Source organism: Anopheles nili, chromosome 3, assembly GCF_943737925.1.
Source record: "Anopheles nili chromosome 3, idAnoNiliSN_F5_01, whole genome shotgun sequence".
In the NCBI taxonomy this organism is placed as follows: Eukaryota; Metazoa; Arthropoda; class Insecta; order Diptera; family Culicidae; genus Anopheles; species Anopheles nili.
In genome coordinates, this window is record NC_071292.1 from 51,083,329 (window position 1) to 51,098,843 (window position 15,515).

The following is a 15,515-nucleotide window of genomic DNA, read 5'->3' on the forward strand; positions in this document are numbered from 1 at the left end:
TCCTGCTTTGTTTGCACCGGAAGGTGCCGTTGCATCTGTCTCGCTCGTTTTTCACGCGGGCTATTATTGATTCATCATACCGGTCTTTTTCCCATCGGCCGGCCCGTCAAGCATGCACCCGCTGGTGCATCGCTTGGAGCGACAGGATGTCGCATGAAATTGTGATGGAGCGCTTACCTGCAACGAAAAGAAAGAGCACACCGTGAGTATTTGAATCACCATAACAGCAACATAAATTACCCAAATAATTTAGGTGAATACAGATGTCTCGTGAGTGATTCAAAACCAACCCAAGAAGCAGGAAAAATGATCGGAAGGCAACAATGAAAGATAATGAACGACGAACAAATTGATCTGAATCTGTACTGCAGAGAAAAGCCAAAGTAATGGCAGACAAAACCCGTTCGCTCATTTCTTTGTGTGAAGGCTGCCGCTTGTATCAGTCTAATGATGGCAATTTCGTCCACATATGAGAAAGTATGTCGTTCGAGTTCCTTGCTCGTCGGTTTACGTGCCATGAGGCTATTAAAACGCTCTTCCAGGAGCCCGTTCAGGAGAGCAATGTTGCCCTTAATGGCTCATTGCTTCCTATCAGTGAAACATGCTTAGATTTATGTCAAAAAAGGTGACACCATAGCAACGAAGGCGGGAAAATATTAAGAAACATACTTGTTTTTTTTTTCGCTTTCGCCCCAAATGCATTAGGCAAGAAAACATATTGTGTTTTATTGTTTTGACCATCCACTCTCGTATGTGGGAGCATAATAAAAGTACCATCAGTACACTTGGCGGGCTGAGCGAGGAGCATAATTAAAGTCTATTGCAACCTTCGCCTATTCGCTTCGTCGTACCAGCGCGTTAACTCATCTCCCGCGTATCCATAGGTCAAGCTCATCAGCAAAATGGTTTAGGGCAACCTTTTACCCGTGTCCCAGGGACACCTTCACTCGCTTAAAAGCATATTAACATGTCGATGCTAAATTTTCTGCTTCTGATTGGAATTTACGCTTCACCCGCCACCGCCGGACGCTGAAGCACCTTTCCAAAGGCTGCACCATCCTCGTGAATCCATCGACGCAGAGGCATCGAGGCAGAGAGCGATCGATCCTTGTCCGGTGGTGGCATGCGCAGAATGTTAAAATCGTCTTCAATTCCGTCTCGTTATTCCCAGCGCGGCGGTTACGCATCGGCCAATCCGTCAGCGTGTGTGGGTAGGCGCAATGAATTTTCCACCTCACTGCCGGCCAGCTATAAAACACGCGGCACAATTTCAACCGCGCCAACCTTTACCCTTTAAACGGTGTAAATGTCAACATAGTTGCTAGCGTCCGCTGGATTTGTCAACCACCGGGCCAAATAAAAAAAAAACACACACACACATGGACGCACACAAGCACGCGCACAATTTAACAGCCCCAAAAAACCCGTCCCGTCCGTGGGGTAAGTGTCCCTCTCTCGTCAGGGCCGGTGGTTTAAGGTGGTTGAAGGTGGCCCGAATCGAGCCTTTTCATCAGCATCATTATTGTTTTCATCATCTGCCCACTGTGCGGCCACGGGCAAGCATTTCTGTTTGATGGCAGCGAGATTACAATCGGCAGCGGAAAAAATGATGCCTTTTATGATGTTCGATAAGCCAGTTGTTACCCCCTTGCGTGTATGAGCGTTATGGCCGTGAAACCAGAAAGAATGTGTTGTTTGCGATCGAAAGCTCAAAACTAAGTGACGCATAGAGCACAATGTAATGCAGTTGGGAACCTTGGAAAATGTCATTGCAAAATGCTAATTTCGTCATCATAATTGGTTGAGAAAAAGCCGGGCTTCATCAGCGATAGAATAAAAGTTGAAATTTACAGCGTAATATTGAAGTGTAAATCCACCTGTCGCTGTTACGCTTCATCGAAATGGCGCCACTGCAAACCCATCGTAGAACGAACTACCTTACGAAATACGGAGCTACTTCGGCGGGAAGCTTTAAAAGTGGCCATCCGACTCGCTCAATGACCCACAACCGGTTACGGGCATCGATGAAGCAAACAAAAACAAAAAAACTGCCGCCAGCTATACGCAATGGAAAATAATAAAAATGGCAAGCAAAAACAAAAACCAAAATGGTCATCTAAATAGCTCACCGAAACTTCCGCTCTTCAGGTATTTATTTTCCGACCAAGCTCTTTGGTCAGGTTTCGAGTTCTCGTGTTACCGGTTCCCTGCCTCGACCGATAGCTCCCCAACGCCCTGGCATCTACTCAACGCTCTCTCGCCGATCCGAAACGTCCTTGCGAGCATATTAAATTACAGATATTTCTTGCACTTTTACTATTTTCTGCTGCCGGCCACAGCAGCTGCCGTCCGCTCGGTTGCGCTGTGTCGCGGCGTGTCGTTGCGATAGCAGGGCAAGAGGGCAGAAATTCAACCCAAACGCCATTCACTTGGACCGGGGCGGACCGTCGAACGAGTTTTGCAAGGTCTCAAAAGCTATGCGAGTGCTTTACACAGCACCGATCCGTGCTCAGGGGGTAGGTTGTTCGAGAAGCTTTCGGTTATTTTTTACACTGGTTTTATTTGTCCCATGGTGATACGATATTTTGTTTATTGTTTTAAAGATATTTTTTCGATGCCAGTTACCGTAGAATATGAAATTTCTCTTAAGTCTTTTCTATCTGCTAAGTATTTTCATTGTGATGTTCTAAACGAAACTGATTTACAAAATGTTATAACATCATCATAGACTTAAATCCATCCAAGCCTTTGAATATATAAGCCACATTGTCTTTGTCATCGTACCATTAGTGCCATGCACCGCATGCTGCGCATAAGGCACAGATTCCCAATCTATTTCCACACCACGAAGGTGTAACCATTACGGGCAGGACCCTCTACCTTTGTCATAGCGAGAAGGTAAAGCGTTGGCCTAGATCTAGCTGGTAATGCCGTACAGTCGCGGACAAACCACTTCCAACGAGCCCTCACAGCGGAAACCTCGTTCTATCACTGCCGCAATTGCAACAGCCCTGCCCGTTCGGTGGCGCCATCGCGAAGGTTCGTTAGTTCTGATTTTTTTTTGTACACCTTCACGCGATCCGACGGCGTTGGGTGGTAAAACATATAAATTAGATTAAGTGCAGCAATTGCAGTGGTAGCGGCCTTTCAACGGTGCCGAGAAGCAATGAACACGCCACGAGCAAAATAACCCTCAGAATCGGACGTCTTATTGCAGGGAGGTGCGTGAACGTTCGTCGCTTACTCGTGCGTTGAAGCCTTTTGTCTCTCTTGAAAGAAAACACATGAACATAGTGTAAAATTGGGTAGTTTTTCTATCTAAAAATTCGTAAAAATACTACAGAAAGCATAACAGGCTTGACAAATGTATTAGCTACCCTTAAATGAAAGTATGACGCGAGTTTGAGCGCACATTGTATTCAAGAAGCTTGCTTACCCATGAAACGAGCATTAACGGTACACAGGGTCCAAGAATGTTCCCAACGGTCAATAAATTATCGATTCAGGGCACATATACCACACACCTAGCGATGCCTTCCGTGCAAGCCCATCAAACGACCATCGGTCACATCACTATCGCATCATTCCCACCCTCACGGAAGACGCGGCACAGCGGAAAAGACAACACCCCGACGAAAAGGGCACATGGAAAGAGTTTTACGCGAGTAAAATCCAGTGGCCAGACCCACCGGCAGGCGTACTGTATATCATTTTATTGAAGTGGTGCGCCGCAACAACGGCAATCCCGCGATCAGGTCGATGGCCCGCCTGTGCCGCGAGGTGACACTCGTCGAATTCTAAATTCAAAACGGACAGCACAGCACGGTACGGGACCGGGTCGTGATGGGGTCGAGAACGCAGCGTTAGACAAACATTCCAGCGAACGATTTATCCACGCTACGAAAGCTTTTCGCTCGCACGGAATATGCCGTCAAGCAAATGGGAAAAAAAAAACAAACTGAAGCGAGAATAGCGATTGCACGATAAGTTCTTTCGAAATCGGATCACCGTCCCGGGGCCGTGAAGGGAGACAAACAAAAAGCTCAAACGGCCACTCGCCGGCCGGATCGGGTGGATAAAACCGTTTTTGGGGGTGGCTAGGGACGCTGGTAGGCAGCAAGCGGGAGGACAAATGAAGTGCCCTCCGCAATTCACGGTAAACGAGGTGATACTCACGATTAACGGTAACCGCGCTTAGATGCAGTTTCCCTTCTCGCGGGTTTAGTTTCAATTCCTTCCCGATGCTTGGCGTTCGGTTTCGTGCTCCGTTTTCTAATATTTTTTTTGCATATTGCGCTGACACACCACCGTGAAGACAATGTTTCCTGCTTTCCGCGCTCAAGCGCCCCCTTTTGGGGGTGGCGCAGCCGAATTGATGCTGTCCACGCTTTTCGCGCCGATTTTTCCCCCCTAGCTGTGGGTTTGAAAGCTTCCATTTTTATGCCTATCTTACGCTACGCTTTTGATTTTTGCCATCGACTATGACCGGTTGATGACGTTCGAAGGGGTGGCAAAGTCAAATAAGAAACCGTAGCTTATTTGTTAAAGCCGTTTCTTTATGTAAAAGCATTATTGCACACCCGTTTAAGGCAGCTTTTTTTTTGTTATAGACTACAAGCTCTCCAAGCAAATGATTTTGCCCAATTTCGCAACCGGAAATGTTCATGCAAACTTTTGTTCCAACTAAATTAAAGTCATGCATAAAATAAAGCAACTAAGTTCAATAACTGGAACTGACTGTACACAATTTTAAACGTTTTTTTGGTGTCAGCCTCATTCATACTGTTCCACAGCATAACCATATCGGGAAACTACCGATCAACTTACAGAACGGTGGCTTTTCGTTTCCGTGATCATAAATAACATGTGAAATAATCTGATGACAGCGTGAATTAAAGAGAATACCTTCATCATTCACTTAGTTCTGGCAGAAAATTCGCCAAACAAAGAACGAATAATCCACGGTGACCCAAAAAGCTCCTGGGAGAAGCCACCGACCCGCATCGCGACCGGTGGGGCATCGCTGAATCTGCTCATCAATTTTCTGGGCGCATCGCGGCATAAAGAACAAAATGCCGATTTATGATGGCGTGATGCAGCGGGCAGGCCCACTTTCGAGTGCAGAGATTACGCCCGAGCAAGGAGGTGGCAATATTTTCCACACATTCATTTTGTTGCGTCGTTATTGCTTTATTGTTTGCGCGAGAAAGAGTCGGGACGACCGATTGGCGGACTGCGAGTCCTGTTTTCGTTCGTGAAAAAAGCATCACGTCGGTAGAACGTATGCTAATGCGAAATTATTTCGATACTCTACAGCGGCCCCGGGGGCAGGATTCGAGAACCAAATTCCCCAAAGCACGTCATCCGTCACCGCAATGGGCGACTGTGGATTTGCATTTAGATTGTTTCGTTTTTTTTTGCATCATTTCGGAAGAACCTTCCGTTTGGTGACCTAAATCCATCTGAAGGTGCGATTCCGATATTGCATCGGGCACAATTCGACGACAATCGAAGGCACCTAACGGTGGTTCAGATTCGTTGTGGCCACGTAAACCAAAGGCTAACGGCCTCTCGCCATGTTTGCCGTGGTTTTGCAACGTGCTGTTCGGTTCGGAACCGCGGCGCAGTGTTCTGGAAGACGTGTGGCGAGCTTTCGTACCAATAAACGCAGCGTGTACTGAAGGTGTCAGAGACATTGTCGATGCCAACGTGCTAATGGAATAGTGCTACTTCTACTGGGGACCGGTACAAGTTAATATCACGGGGTGCACTTTGCATACGGAATGCAGATTGCTGCAGGTTAAGGGTACACATCGCTAAAGCAATGGTCATAGAAACCATCGTTGGCAAAACCTCGCTAATGATTTTCGAATTTTCCAACGAACTCTCTAAAAATTCACCCCAACGCCCTACTCTTCGTGACATCATTTGTCATAAATATTTCGTGCCCTTTACAGTGAAAAAATAATTAATAATACAAATGTCGAAATTTTATTTCCGTGTAAATTGTGAATATTTGAATACTTAATTTGATAATGTCACAAATGCCGGTCATCAAATGAAATCATTTTTGACCCTCATCAAAATGACATTCCACGATCAAAAAGCGATTCCACAATCACCGTTCTTCGGCAACTCAAGAACGTTCGAGCCGCATTATGATAATGTTAAAATTAACTCAACCGTTACGACGGTACCCAAGCACGAGGAACTGCCGACCAGCGAGGCAATGAAACGCGAAACGTCCTTGAAGGTTGAGAAAACAATTCCGAAGAAGGTAACCCCGGACAAGCCCTCCACGCGTGGTGGCATCGATTGCTCTTGATCGCTTGTAAGATCACCATTAAGCGTTCGAATGTGGGCCTTTAGCGCGATTCATTAGCACAACGCCAGGTGGAGGGCTTTGCGGACAACCTCCCCCCGAAAAGGCTGGGAAATGGTAACGCGCTTGTGATGCGCCTCTTAAAGCCCATTAATGGGCTTTGGTTTACGCGAGTGGCCTCCAACCACTCGCGCGCGTTGTTTGGTGATTTGTTTTGTTCCGATGCGAACGCAATTGGGTTGCTGGGTGTGCACGAATGTAATTCCATCGACCATCAGCTGTACTACCGATTGAGGAACGCTGACATTTAAGCAAAGAGCATTCACAAAACAACCGAGCTATCAAAAAACCACATCCATAATGCGTCTATTAGACACTGCTCCGTAGCGGTTACAATAAAAGCAAGCATAGCACATCGCGACGACAATGTTGCCGCCGACAGTTGAACTCAAGGTCCGGTGTGTGCGATCGCGGCAAAATGCTAATGTCAATCGAAACGCGCCGAAACCGGTCGTGTAAACGTGCAAGGGTAAGCTACAAGCGGCTGCGTCCGTGCACAAGGGTGCAACTTCACAGACGCATTGAGGAATCTTCAGCATAAAGGCTCCGTGACGCGAGGCCCGTGACAGGCGAAAGGAATTCTAAGACCCGGCACCCACATCCTTCCATTTTTGCGGAGGATTGGAGCACTGGAGCTTGGCAGGGCAACGGAATCATCTGAGGTGATTTGTTTTCCTTTCCCACCATCGATCGCCGGCTGGAGGTTGGCTTCTAATTTACCGATTCCGTCGGATTGCATCGTACTGTTCTCCTGCAAAACTACCTGATGTCTTGTCCCCGTAGGGGTGAGATACGGAGCAAATGAGCAGCCGGAGGAATTGCACGCCGGTGTTTGTGTTTGTGTGTCTGTGTGTGTCAGCCAACGAAACCTGTTTCCAATTTGCCCCACTGACATTTGTGAAAAATAGCAGGTACATATCCTCCCCCCTAGTTGGCTCCAGTGGCGACGGTTCGATCGGTTCGTGATGTTTGGAGAATTGATCGTTAAGGCATCATCATTGTCATCTGCCACGCTCGCTTATGATGCACGGGCGTCTGGCGCGAAGTTGACATTTGGCGAACGATCGAGGTGCGATCGAGAATTCGGCAAGAGTTCTGTGCGCGCCGGAGAACATGAAAAGGGCAGGGCAAGTAAATAGCACGACCGCCGGTTGAGACCTTTGCATGTTCTGGGTGCTGCGAACCCCTTGTAGAAGAATCGTTACCGTGATCGTGAGTGCAGGGATGGATCTTCGCGTGATCCAGCGTTGGACTGGCGAGAAGAAGTCCAAGAAGTTAGACGAGCAGCGTCCCAACCTAGTTTTCGATACAAAGACACGAAAATTTCAAGGGCTTCGGTTGTAATCTAGAATCTGATCACCAAAAGGTCCCGGCAAATGTCACTCCCTAGTTTCTGCCACCGCGAGTGGAAAATTTCGCAAAAACGTCTCAAGTTCCGAAGAGAAGCATAGGCCACAATCTAGCCATGTCTAGGAAATCCTACCCAATGTACCACCGGGTTCGCGCGTTTCTAATAACGATCCAAATGAATTGTGTGTGGTTTAAGCTATTATCTTGGGCCGCGAAAACCACACGTCACGCTAGCCTGAGCCCAAGTTCCTCGTCTAGCGGTTCTCCAGCGACGAGTTTCGATTTCATTCGAGTAAAAGGGGAAAAAAAGGTAGCGATCTATTCACCGAGTGATCTCGTCGAGTTTACAAGTGGAAATACGAAACACGAAACTACACCGGAAACCGTTAACTGAAGACGCCACATCTAGCGGTAACGGTAGTTGGTGTATTCGATGATCGCAGCTAGGATGAAATGGAAACGTGCTGAGATGAGTCGAGAATGAAACAACATAACGTGTGGATGACTGTGCTATGGCAAAATTATTAGTTGGGGTAAAGAATCAAAAACCATCATTATGTTCAGTTATTATGTAAAGTCCCTAAGCTTTAAAGTAAGATTGTGAATAATTAACGCAAATTTCACCAGTTTAAACTACTTTATCGAAAAATGCTGCAGCTTTTTGACACAGAAATTGTAGAGCATATATTTGATACAAAAGCTTTCTGCTGGTAGATGTTTTTACCGTAGTAAATTTCTAATGTTAGGTTGATCGATCAACTACCCAGCAATCCCGTGGGTCGCATTTCACAATCTGCGTGCTGTCAATCCGGCATGGTGTTGGGACACCTTAGAGAGGATACGGCCAGGGACTTGTGTTGTCACCGGTAAAATGTTGAATAGAAAAAAGCACAAATGTTGGTGTTCCCGACACCCTACCCAGGGCTCGTAGGTGGGCGAATTCTATTTCAAGATATATTGCCTCGAAAGTGATCGTGTCGTGCTCGACTTCAGGCTCGAAAACGTCCGTCCAACTGGCGGTATTCAATTGAAACGTACCGAGCTGAAGCCAGAAAACCCAACCCCAGCTGCGATTGGGGAAAGTTAATTGGAACATTGCCGGATATCTAAGGCGTTGGGAGTGAAGCGGCAAAAAGGTGCCAACAAATGAAATTGAAAAATCTTTCCCATTCCTCCTACTCTAAAGGGCTTGCATTTATCACACTCCCAAAAAGAAAACATTTCCCAGTGATCGCACCTAGTCATGCACCGAATTGGGTCGGCAAATCCAATTTTGGGGCGATTAAGACCTGGCAGGAATTCAATCATTCAAGGTGTATGGTGCACGCGGCGCCCAACGTCACGTCTCGCTCCCTTTCGATCGAAATGACGATAATTCACGATTGAAATGTTTCCCCCTTTGCCGTTCGGATTTCTCTACACTTTCTAGCCACGCGTTTCGAGCCAGTTTCTTCATTAGACCAAGCGCCACCAGCTACGGGAGTGTATGTATTTGCTTGAAGGCTGCTATGCTATGATTTATAAGCGTGCGCGACGGTTTGCCGGTTGGGAGCCGTTTCAGCTGGGGAGGCTTTCTTCCGGGATTCCAAACCGTCTCCTCCATTAATCCAACCACGCACCACAACCACCACCGTATGACAATTCGTATTTCCGGACTCCCGCAAACGGCGTTGAACGTCGTACACGCGGTTGCAGCCTGCCAGGGCAGCACCCGCTCGGTTGTAACTTTCCCTTTTTTTCGGTTTTTAGCGTTAATATTCCTTCATGGATCCGGTCTCGGGCTCCGAATTGCTCGACACACGCTCGAGCTAGGTGGAAGAAAAAAAAAATAAACCAACATCCCCACCCCAAAACCGAGCACGTGGACCTCCTGCATTAGCTTTCGCTCAGGTGCGCTGGTGTGCGTGAATTTACACCATCTCTCCCTTTTACGATCAACGCGATCGATCGATCGAGCGGTTGCGTTGGCGCTGATCATCCCCCAATCGATCGGGTTGCGTTAGTATGTGCGTGTGTGTCTAACATGAAGCCCGCTACTTCCCAAACCAGGAGGAAATGATTGATCGACCGATCTTCCCTCGTCGGGCTCAATCGAGTTATGAGCATCGTTTTGCGACGCCCGGAAAAGGCAAGACGCGAGAGAGAGAGAGAGAGAGATAAAATTGTCAACCCGGTTTCCGATTGCGCAACGGTTGGGGACGAAAATTGCGTCTCGATTGCGTAAGGATTTGCGAGGACGCACCCGGACGGAGGAAGGAGCCGAAAAAACGCAAGTAATCGAGCTTGGATTCCCGGGGAGAAAGCAGCAACAGATGTTGCTACAGTTCCACAGGACCGGGACTGCCCCCCCGGGAGGCTTCGGTAAACGGAAAGGGAAAGTGAATCTTTTTCAAGATGGCATTTTTTGTTTGTTTGCTTCATTTTACCAGCCCTTTCGGGCTTGGAAAAGAAGGTGCAGCAAATGGGCCAATTTTCGCGGGCGAGAAAGTGCGAACGAAACATTCCACTAAACCCTGCAACAATGGGGCCAGAAAATGGGCTTCCGAACGCGGTGTTGTCACCGGCAGCGGTGTTGACGCGCTTCGTTGCATAAAAATGAATGAACCGCGGTAATAACGTCGTTCACTTTCCCCCCCAGGCCAAGGATGGGCATTTTGCGAAGGATGTGAATGGACTCGGGTATCGATCGAATGGGATGCAGCACTGCGCGCGCGATCGTTTGTGGACGCGTGAGTAAAATACCAAACGAATGAAGTGCGTTTAATTTCTGTGACGGTTGGAAAGTTATTTAAATAAACCATTCACCTGTTGGGCTGCGTGCTCAAAGCCGTCTCAGTGTTTTTGATTGTTAGGTGCATTTTTGTCCTTCATTGAAAGCACTTCCATTACTCTTCGCTCGGTGTGGTTTAAGCTGAGTCATTATTGGAGACGATATTTTATTTCACACGGCATCATTTATTTTGACATGATATACAGCGAAACGTTGATTCGTAACATTTTACGCAACCACTGGGATCTAATAAATATGATTGAAATATTACAAGTCACCATTGGGTACTGGGTGTGAACTATGTTACATTCGCGCTGCAAACCACAGTAAACCGGAATTCAGCTAAGAAAATAGATAAATTGAATAAATAAACAAAAAAACAAGTGCTGCTGTGCGTTCATGTTCATTTACATGCTAATAAGTCCAACGGTACTTGCGTGCATCACACCACAGTGCGCTTGGGTCTTTCCCCAACACCGATGCGCTTGAGACATCTCGCTCAACCATGAAGGTGTGAATCTGCAAACGCACACTCGGCTGAGTAACGCAGAAGCCAATCCTCACCGATCGGCGATACAAAATGTCAAAGTGCCTTCTCAATTCGCCAGCTCGTCCCACTCGTCCCTGCGTGATTTATCGTCATCAGTTTCGCGTGAGACAGCGCGACGGCCAACATGCACTTCAGCTGCTTCTAAACAAGCGGACAGTTAACAAATGCAACCCGCTAAAGATTATAGTGCCCCTTGAGGTCACGCAGCATTTTCACGAAAGCCTGTCGTTGTGGAGAAGCCACAAAACAAAAAACGCATTCCTCCCCCCAAAAATGCTGCTCAAATTAACCGGCGTGACCTCGGTTCCGCGAAGTGGCAAAGTCTCGCGACTAAGCGCGAAACCCCCAAGGGGCTGGCGTGCGTTTGCTTGTACACGCGCGCTTAATTTCGTACGGGTCATTCGCGATTGAATGAAGTGCGTTTTGGGTTTTTTTTGTTAAGTTGCTGCGCTTCAAACTCACCACAGGACGGTTGTTCCACCCAACCAAGTCCATTGATGCGGTTCCATCGTCAGGGTGCCGTTACTTGTGCGATCATTCATTTCCGCAGCCCACCCTCGAAGCCCTAACCATCCCCTTCAACAGGAGGGTGGCTTTTGCGCAACGCCTCCGACTCCGGCAAACCGACCCAAAAGCTCCCCCCTGGAGCCCGCGGTGACCTATCGAATATGGGCCAGCGAGGTCGTAAAGGTGTTGAGTTTTGAAGGAGGTAAATGATCAAACCATACGGCGGAGGAACATCATTATCTTAAAGGCATAAAAAAAGGCGCAACACACACGAGCGCGCGCGCGCTTTCGTAGGGTGGAACAGGCTATGATGCGCCCGGTTTTAATGTTGCTAGCCCCCCTACGGAGTGTTGGCAAACGCACGCTATGGTGGAGGACGCAGAGAAGCTAATCAGCGGTACGCAATCGCAGCAAACCCCCCCGAGAGCCGGGGCTATTAATATTAGCGGCCGAGCTGAACGAAAGCGAAACCTCATCCTCAAGCGGAACCTGTCTCGGAATGGAAGAATGTGCGCTACAACTAACCCACTGACACGCAGGCGGGCAGGTTGAACCATCCGCTCATGTTCTAGATTCTTAGACGTCAATCGTCTGGCCGATCTTCCAACCTCGACAGCCACCACTCAACGCCGTGTGGAAAAAGAACTATTAATTTCCGCGCGCTCGGTCTCCTTGTGGCACGCGTAATTGTGCTAATGACAGCTCTGATACAGTCCGGGCTACTTGCGTTCGCAATCCACGCGTGCCGATCGTGACGCTCGAGATGCTAGAGGAAGCTTCGAGCCTTGTTCTTACCACTTGCTCTCGATCAGTTCGGGTTCTGGTTGATTTATGGCGCTAGAATGCGAATCAAAGCAAACGCATGGCAAGCATTTATTTGCGTGGTTTCTCTGCGCCATTCTCGGACGATGGTGTTTGCGCACGAGCTTGAACATTGGCAGCAGGTTCCGTTCGCAATTAAGCTCTTTGTCGTGGCATATTTATGAACAATACCCACCGGATCACGCGTGCACTCGTGATGCGTGGATTCTCGTGGTGGCGCAAGCTCGAGTTGCAAGATTTATTGGACGATCGATGACAGAAAATTGATGCCTAACACCTGCTACACCTGTACCGACACCTTCGCATCGCAAGCGTATCGATTGCAAACTGGCCCTAGCGTTCAACTTCTATGAGGTAATTGTGGTGCGAGAAGCAAAACCAAAGTGAACCATTCGCAGGGACACGATCCAGTGGGGCGCATCGTCAACGTGTTCGCTCGCCGATCGTTGAGTAACCTTCTGATCAACCTGTCAAGTCCTAGAGCCCGCAGTCCCAGCTGAGACTGATGGACCCAACCGGACTCTGACGGGCGCCTGACATGCACGAACAGCGAGAAAAAAAACACCCGTCCATGCGCCAAACGCCATGGTGAAAAGCGGCACCATTTGCTGCACCGCAACGATTTCTTCACCAAAACCCCCGAACATGATCTGCACCGCCCAGTGGCGGTGGTTCGATTCCGGTGGTGGAATCGATTCGAAAAGACAACAAACAAAACGGACACGGAAAAAAAAACAATCATGTGGATCACCACCAGCCAAAGCCCGAACAAGGAAATAAAGGCCGGAGAAAGCGTGGCCACAGAGGTTGGTGTGGCGCTCGGGCGCGCGATTTGAATACGTAAACAAACACTGGCCACCCCTTTGGAATGCTGCGATGTTCGAATTCGACCGTTGAGTTTTCATTGACGCCTCGTTTTGGCTCTCTCTCGAAATTCTTCCTTCGAAAACACTCGCAGGGGCGGAGGTTTCCGAAATGGACCGCAATGTCGTGTCCACCACCGTGACGGAGCAGATGTGATGTGGATACGCGCGACCACGCTGTTATCTAACTCTGCCATCAAATCCGGCCATGCTTGCTCAGACATTCGGCTGGTGTTAACTAATCAATCGATAACGCGCTGGCGCCATCTGCCGGAACTATTCGAAGCTCGCAGGTGGCTGCTAAATTATTATCGCCATGTGGGGCTATAAATCCGCCCTGCCAAAGAGGGCCTCTTCCTGATCGTGCTGGCTGTTGCGAAGAATAAACTAACCGGCACTTGGGAATTTATGCGCAGCAATTATTGCATTCTAATGCAACCCCCGGTGAGCAGCGAAAAAGTGCGTTCATAATTGACGGCATTCAAACTGCGCTCGTTTGGTTTGCGATATTCATGGGGCAAATATATTTCTCTAATTATAGCCACCCGCTTGCACTGCTTTGCACACTCATTCATTAGCGGGCGCGCGCAGCTTCGTAACCAGCTCTCCTTATTTATGGGCCCAATAATTCACCCAACCGGTGCTGCTGTTGGACGCGCTGCATAAGTGGTGCATAAAAATTGCATAAAACACATCATTGGGTAATTGATTTTTTTGTTCTGCGATGAAACCTGGTAAACAAATAAATTAAACCCACCCACCCCTTCAGAACGGTAATCGCCCGTTTCGAGGAGTATGCGATGTGTTTCCGGGCATGTGCGTGTGTTGCTTACCTTGTAGAGTTTCTCCTTCTGGTACCAAACGTCCTCCTCCTCCTCCTGTGTGATGTAGGACTGGTCCAGGTTGAGGTCGTCCCGCGAGCGGGACAATATTTTGCGTCGTGACACCATTTCACGCGGCAGTGTGGCCTCCAGGGAACCCAAGCTGTGAAATTCGAACCAAAAAAGAAGTGACATGGAATTAGCATAGGCGACGGCGAAAGGAGGGAGGCCCCAGAATGTGGGACAGATATATAAAATTTAATTTAACAAATACGAATAATACACGCGCGCCCCGGTTGCGTAAGATTCGAGTGTCTCTCTGCCCTTCCTTCTTGTATGATTAATTCTCTTCATTGCGCTACCCCTTTTCTCGACGCGTACGCACTCGGTGACTCGGGCGTACGCACTTGGAATCGGCGAATATCTAACGGTGTACTCGAGAGAGCAAGTGAGAGAGAGAGATCGGGTTTATGGTGGCGTAATCGAAGCGTTGCGATCAAAAAAAAACCACCCTCCCACAAGACAGGGTTTGGGTGCAGGTGCAGCAGAAGGAAAACCCCTCAAAATGACGACGACGACGGCGGGCTTTGAGTCGCTTGCCACCTACGTTCGTCTTGACCGTTCGTTTGGTGTCGAACTTTTTTGTGGCCCCGGTGTTGGATCAAAGTTGTGTGAGAGAGAGAGAGAGAGAGAAAGTTACGTAAGCGATTGGAAGACGGCCAAGGGTCATCACTGTGCGGGAAAGGATGACTATTTGTACACAAATAATGCTGCTGCATCAAAACGACGAGCTTCAGGGGCTGGTTATCAGTCGTATCTATTTCCTGATGATCCAAGTGCCTGTAGCAGCTGTAGACGGATTAATCATGTCCTACTTTCTGTGTGTCGAAAGATAAGGAAAAACGCCGCAGCCGGCCAGTACCGTTTTGCGTTGGCGTTGCAATCATCACAAAATCCTCCCTTATTGACAGTTGTCTAATGGAAATCTCAAGTAGTTACGCCAAGACTGACTGATCTTCTCGCATGCGACGAGCGACGAAACGCGATCAACCGGTACACGGTACAGCAAACCGGTCGAGCGGTGGGATCCCTTTACACTTGGAGATTAATAAATTAGCTCCAATGTGGGAAAACGGCTCCACAGCTCGAAGAAGCGGCCCGATTACGGGTGCACTGAGGTGAAAAATACCGCCATCCGACGATAGGTGCCGAAACGAACTCCCGGAGAGGTTGGTCAACAGCAGTAGTAGCGCGTGGCGTTTGGTGTGGCAGTGGCAAACCCACAGCCCCACTGAAAAACCACCTGTTCGTGTGGTTCATCTTGCGCTAGTCGCTTGAATTGCTGCTCCTTTGGCCCGTGGTTCCTCGCTTGCGCGAGATGGCGCCCGATCGCACCGATCTGCGCAATACGTGGGAAATGAAGTTTTAAAACGCTGCCGTTGCCACACAT

At 48.4% G+C, this 15,515-nt stretch overlaps 1 protein-coding gene across 1 annotated transcript in view; it reads right to left on the bottom strand.

Annotated features, from left to right (window-relative positions):
* The window catches only part of LOC128722999 (uncharacterized), a 56,185-nt gene extending 41,979 nt beyond the window's left edge, over positions 1–14,206 (bottom strand). Inside the window, exon 1 of the mRNA XM_053816702.1 lies at positions 14,078–14,206. Within this exon, the coding sequence (XP_053672677.1) occupies positions 14,078–14,194 (117 nt within the window). The 5' untranslated portion in view covers positions 14,195–14,206. The remainder of the gene's footprint in view (positions 1–14,077) is intronic.
* Positions 14,207–15,515: the final 1,309 nt, after the last annotated feature.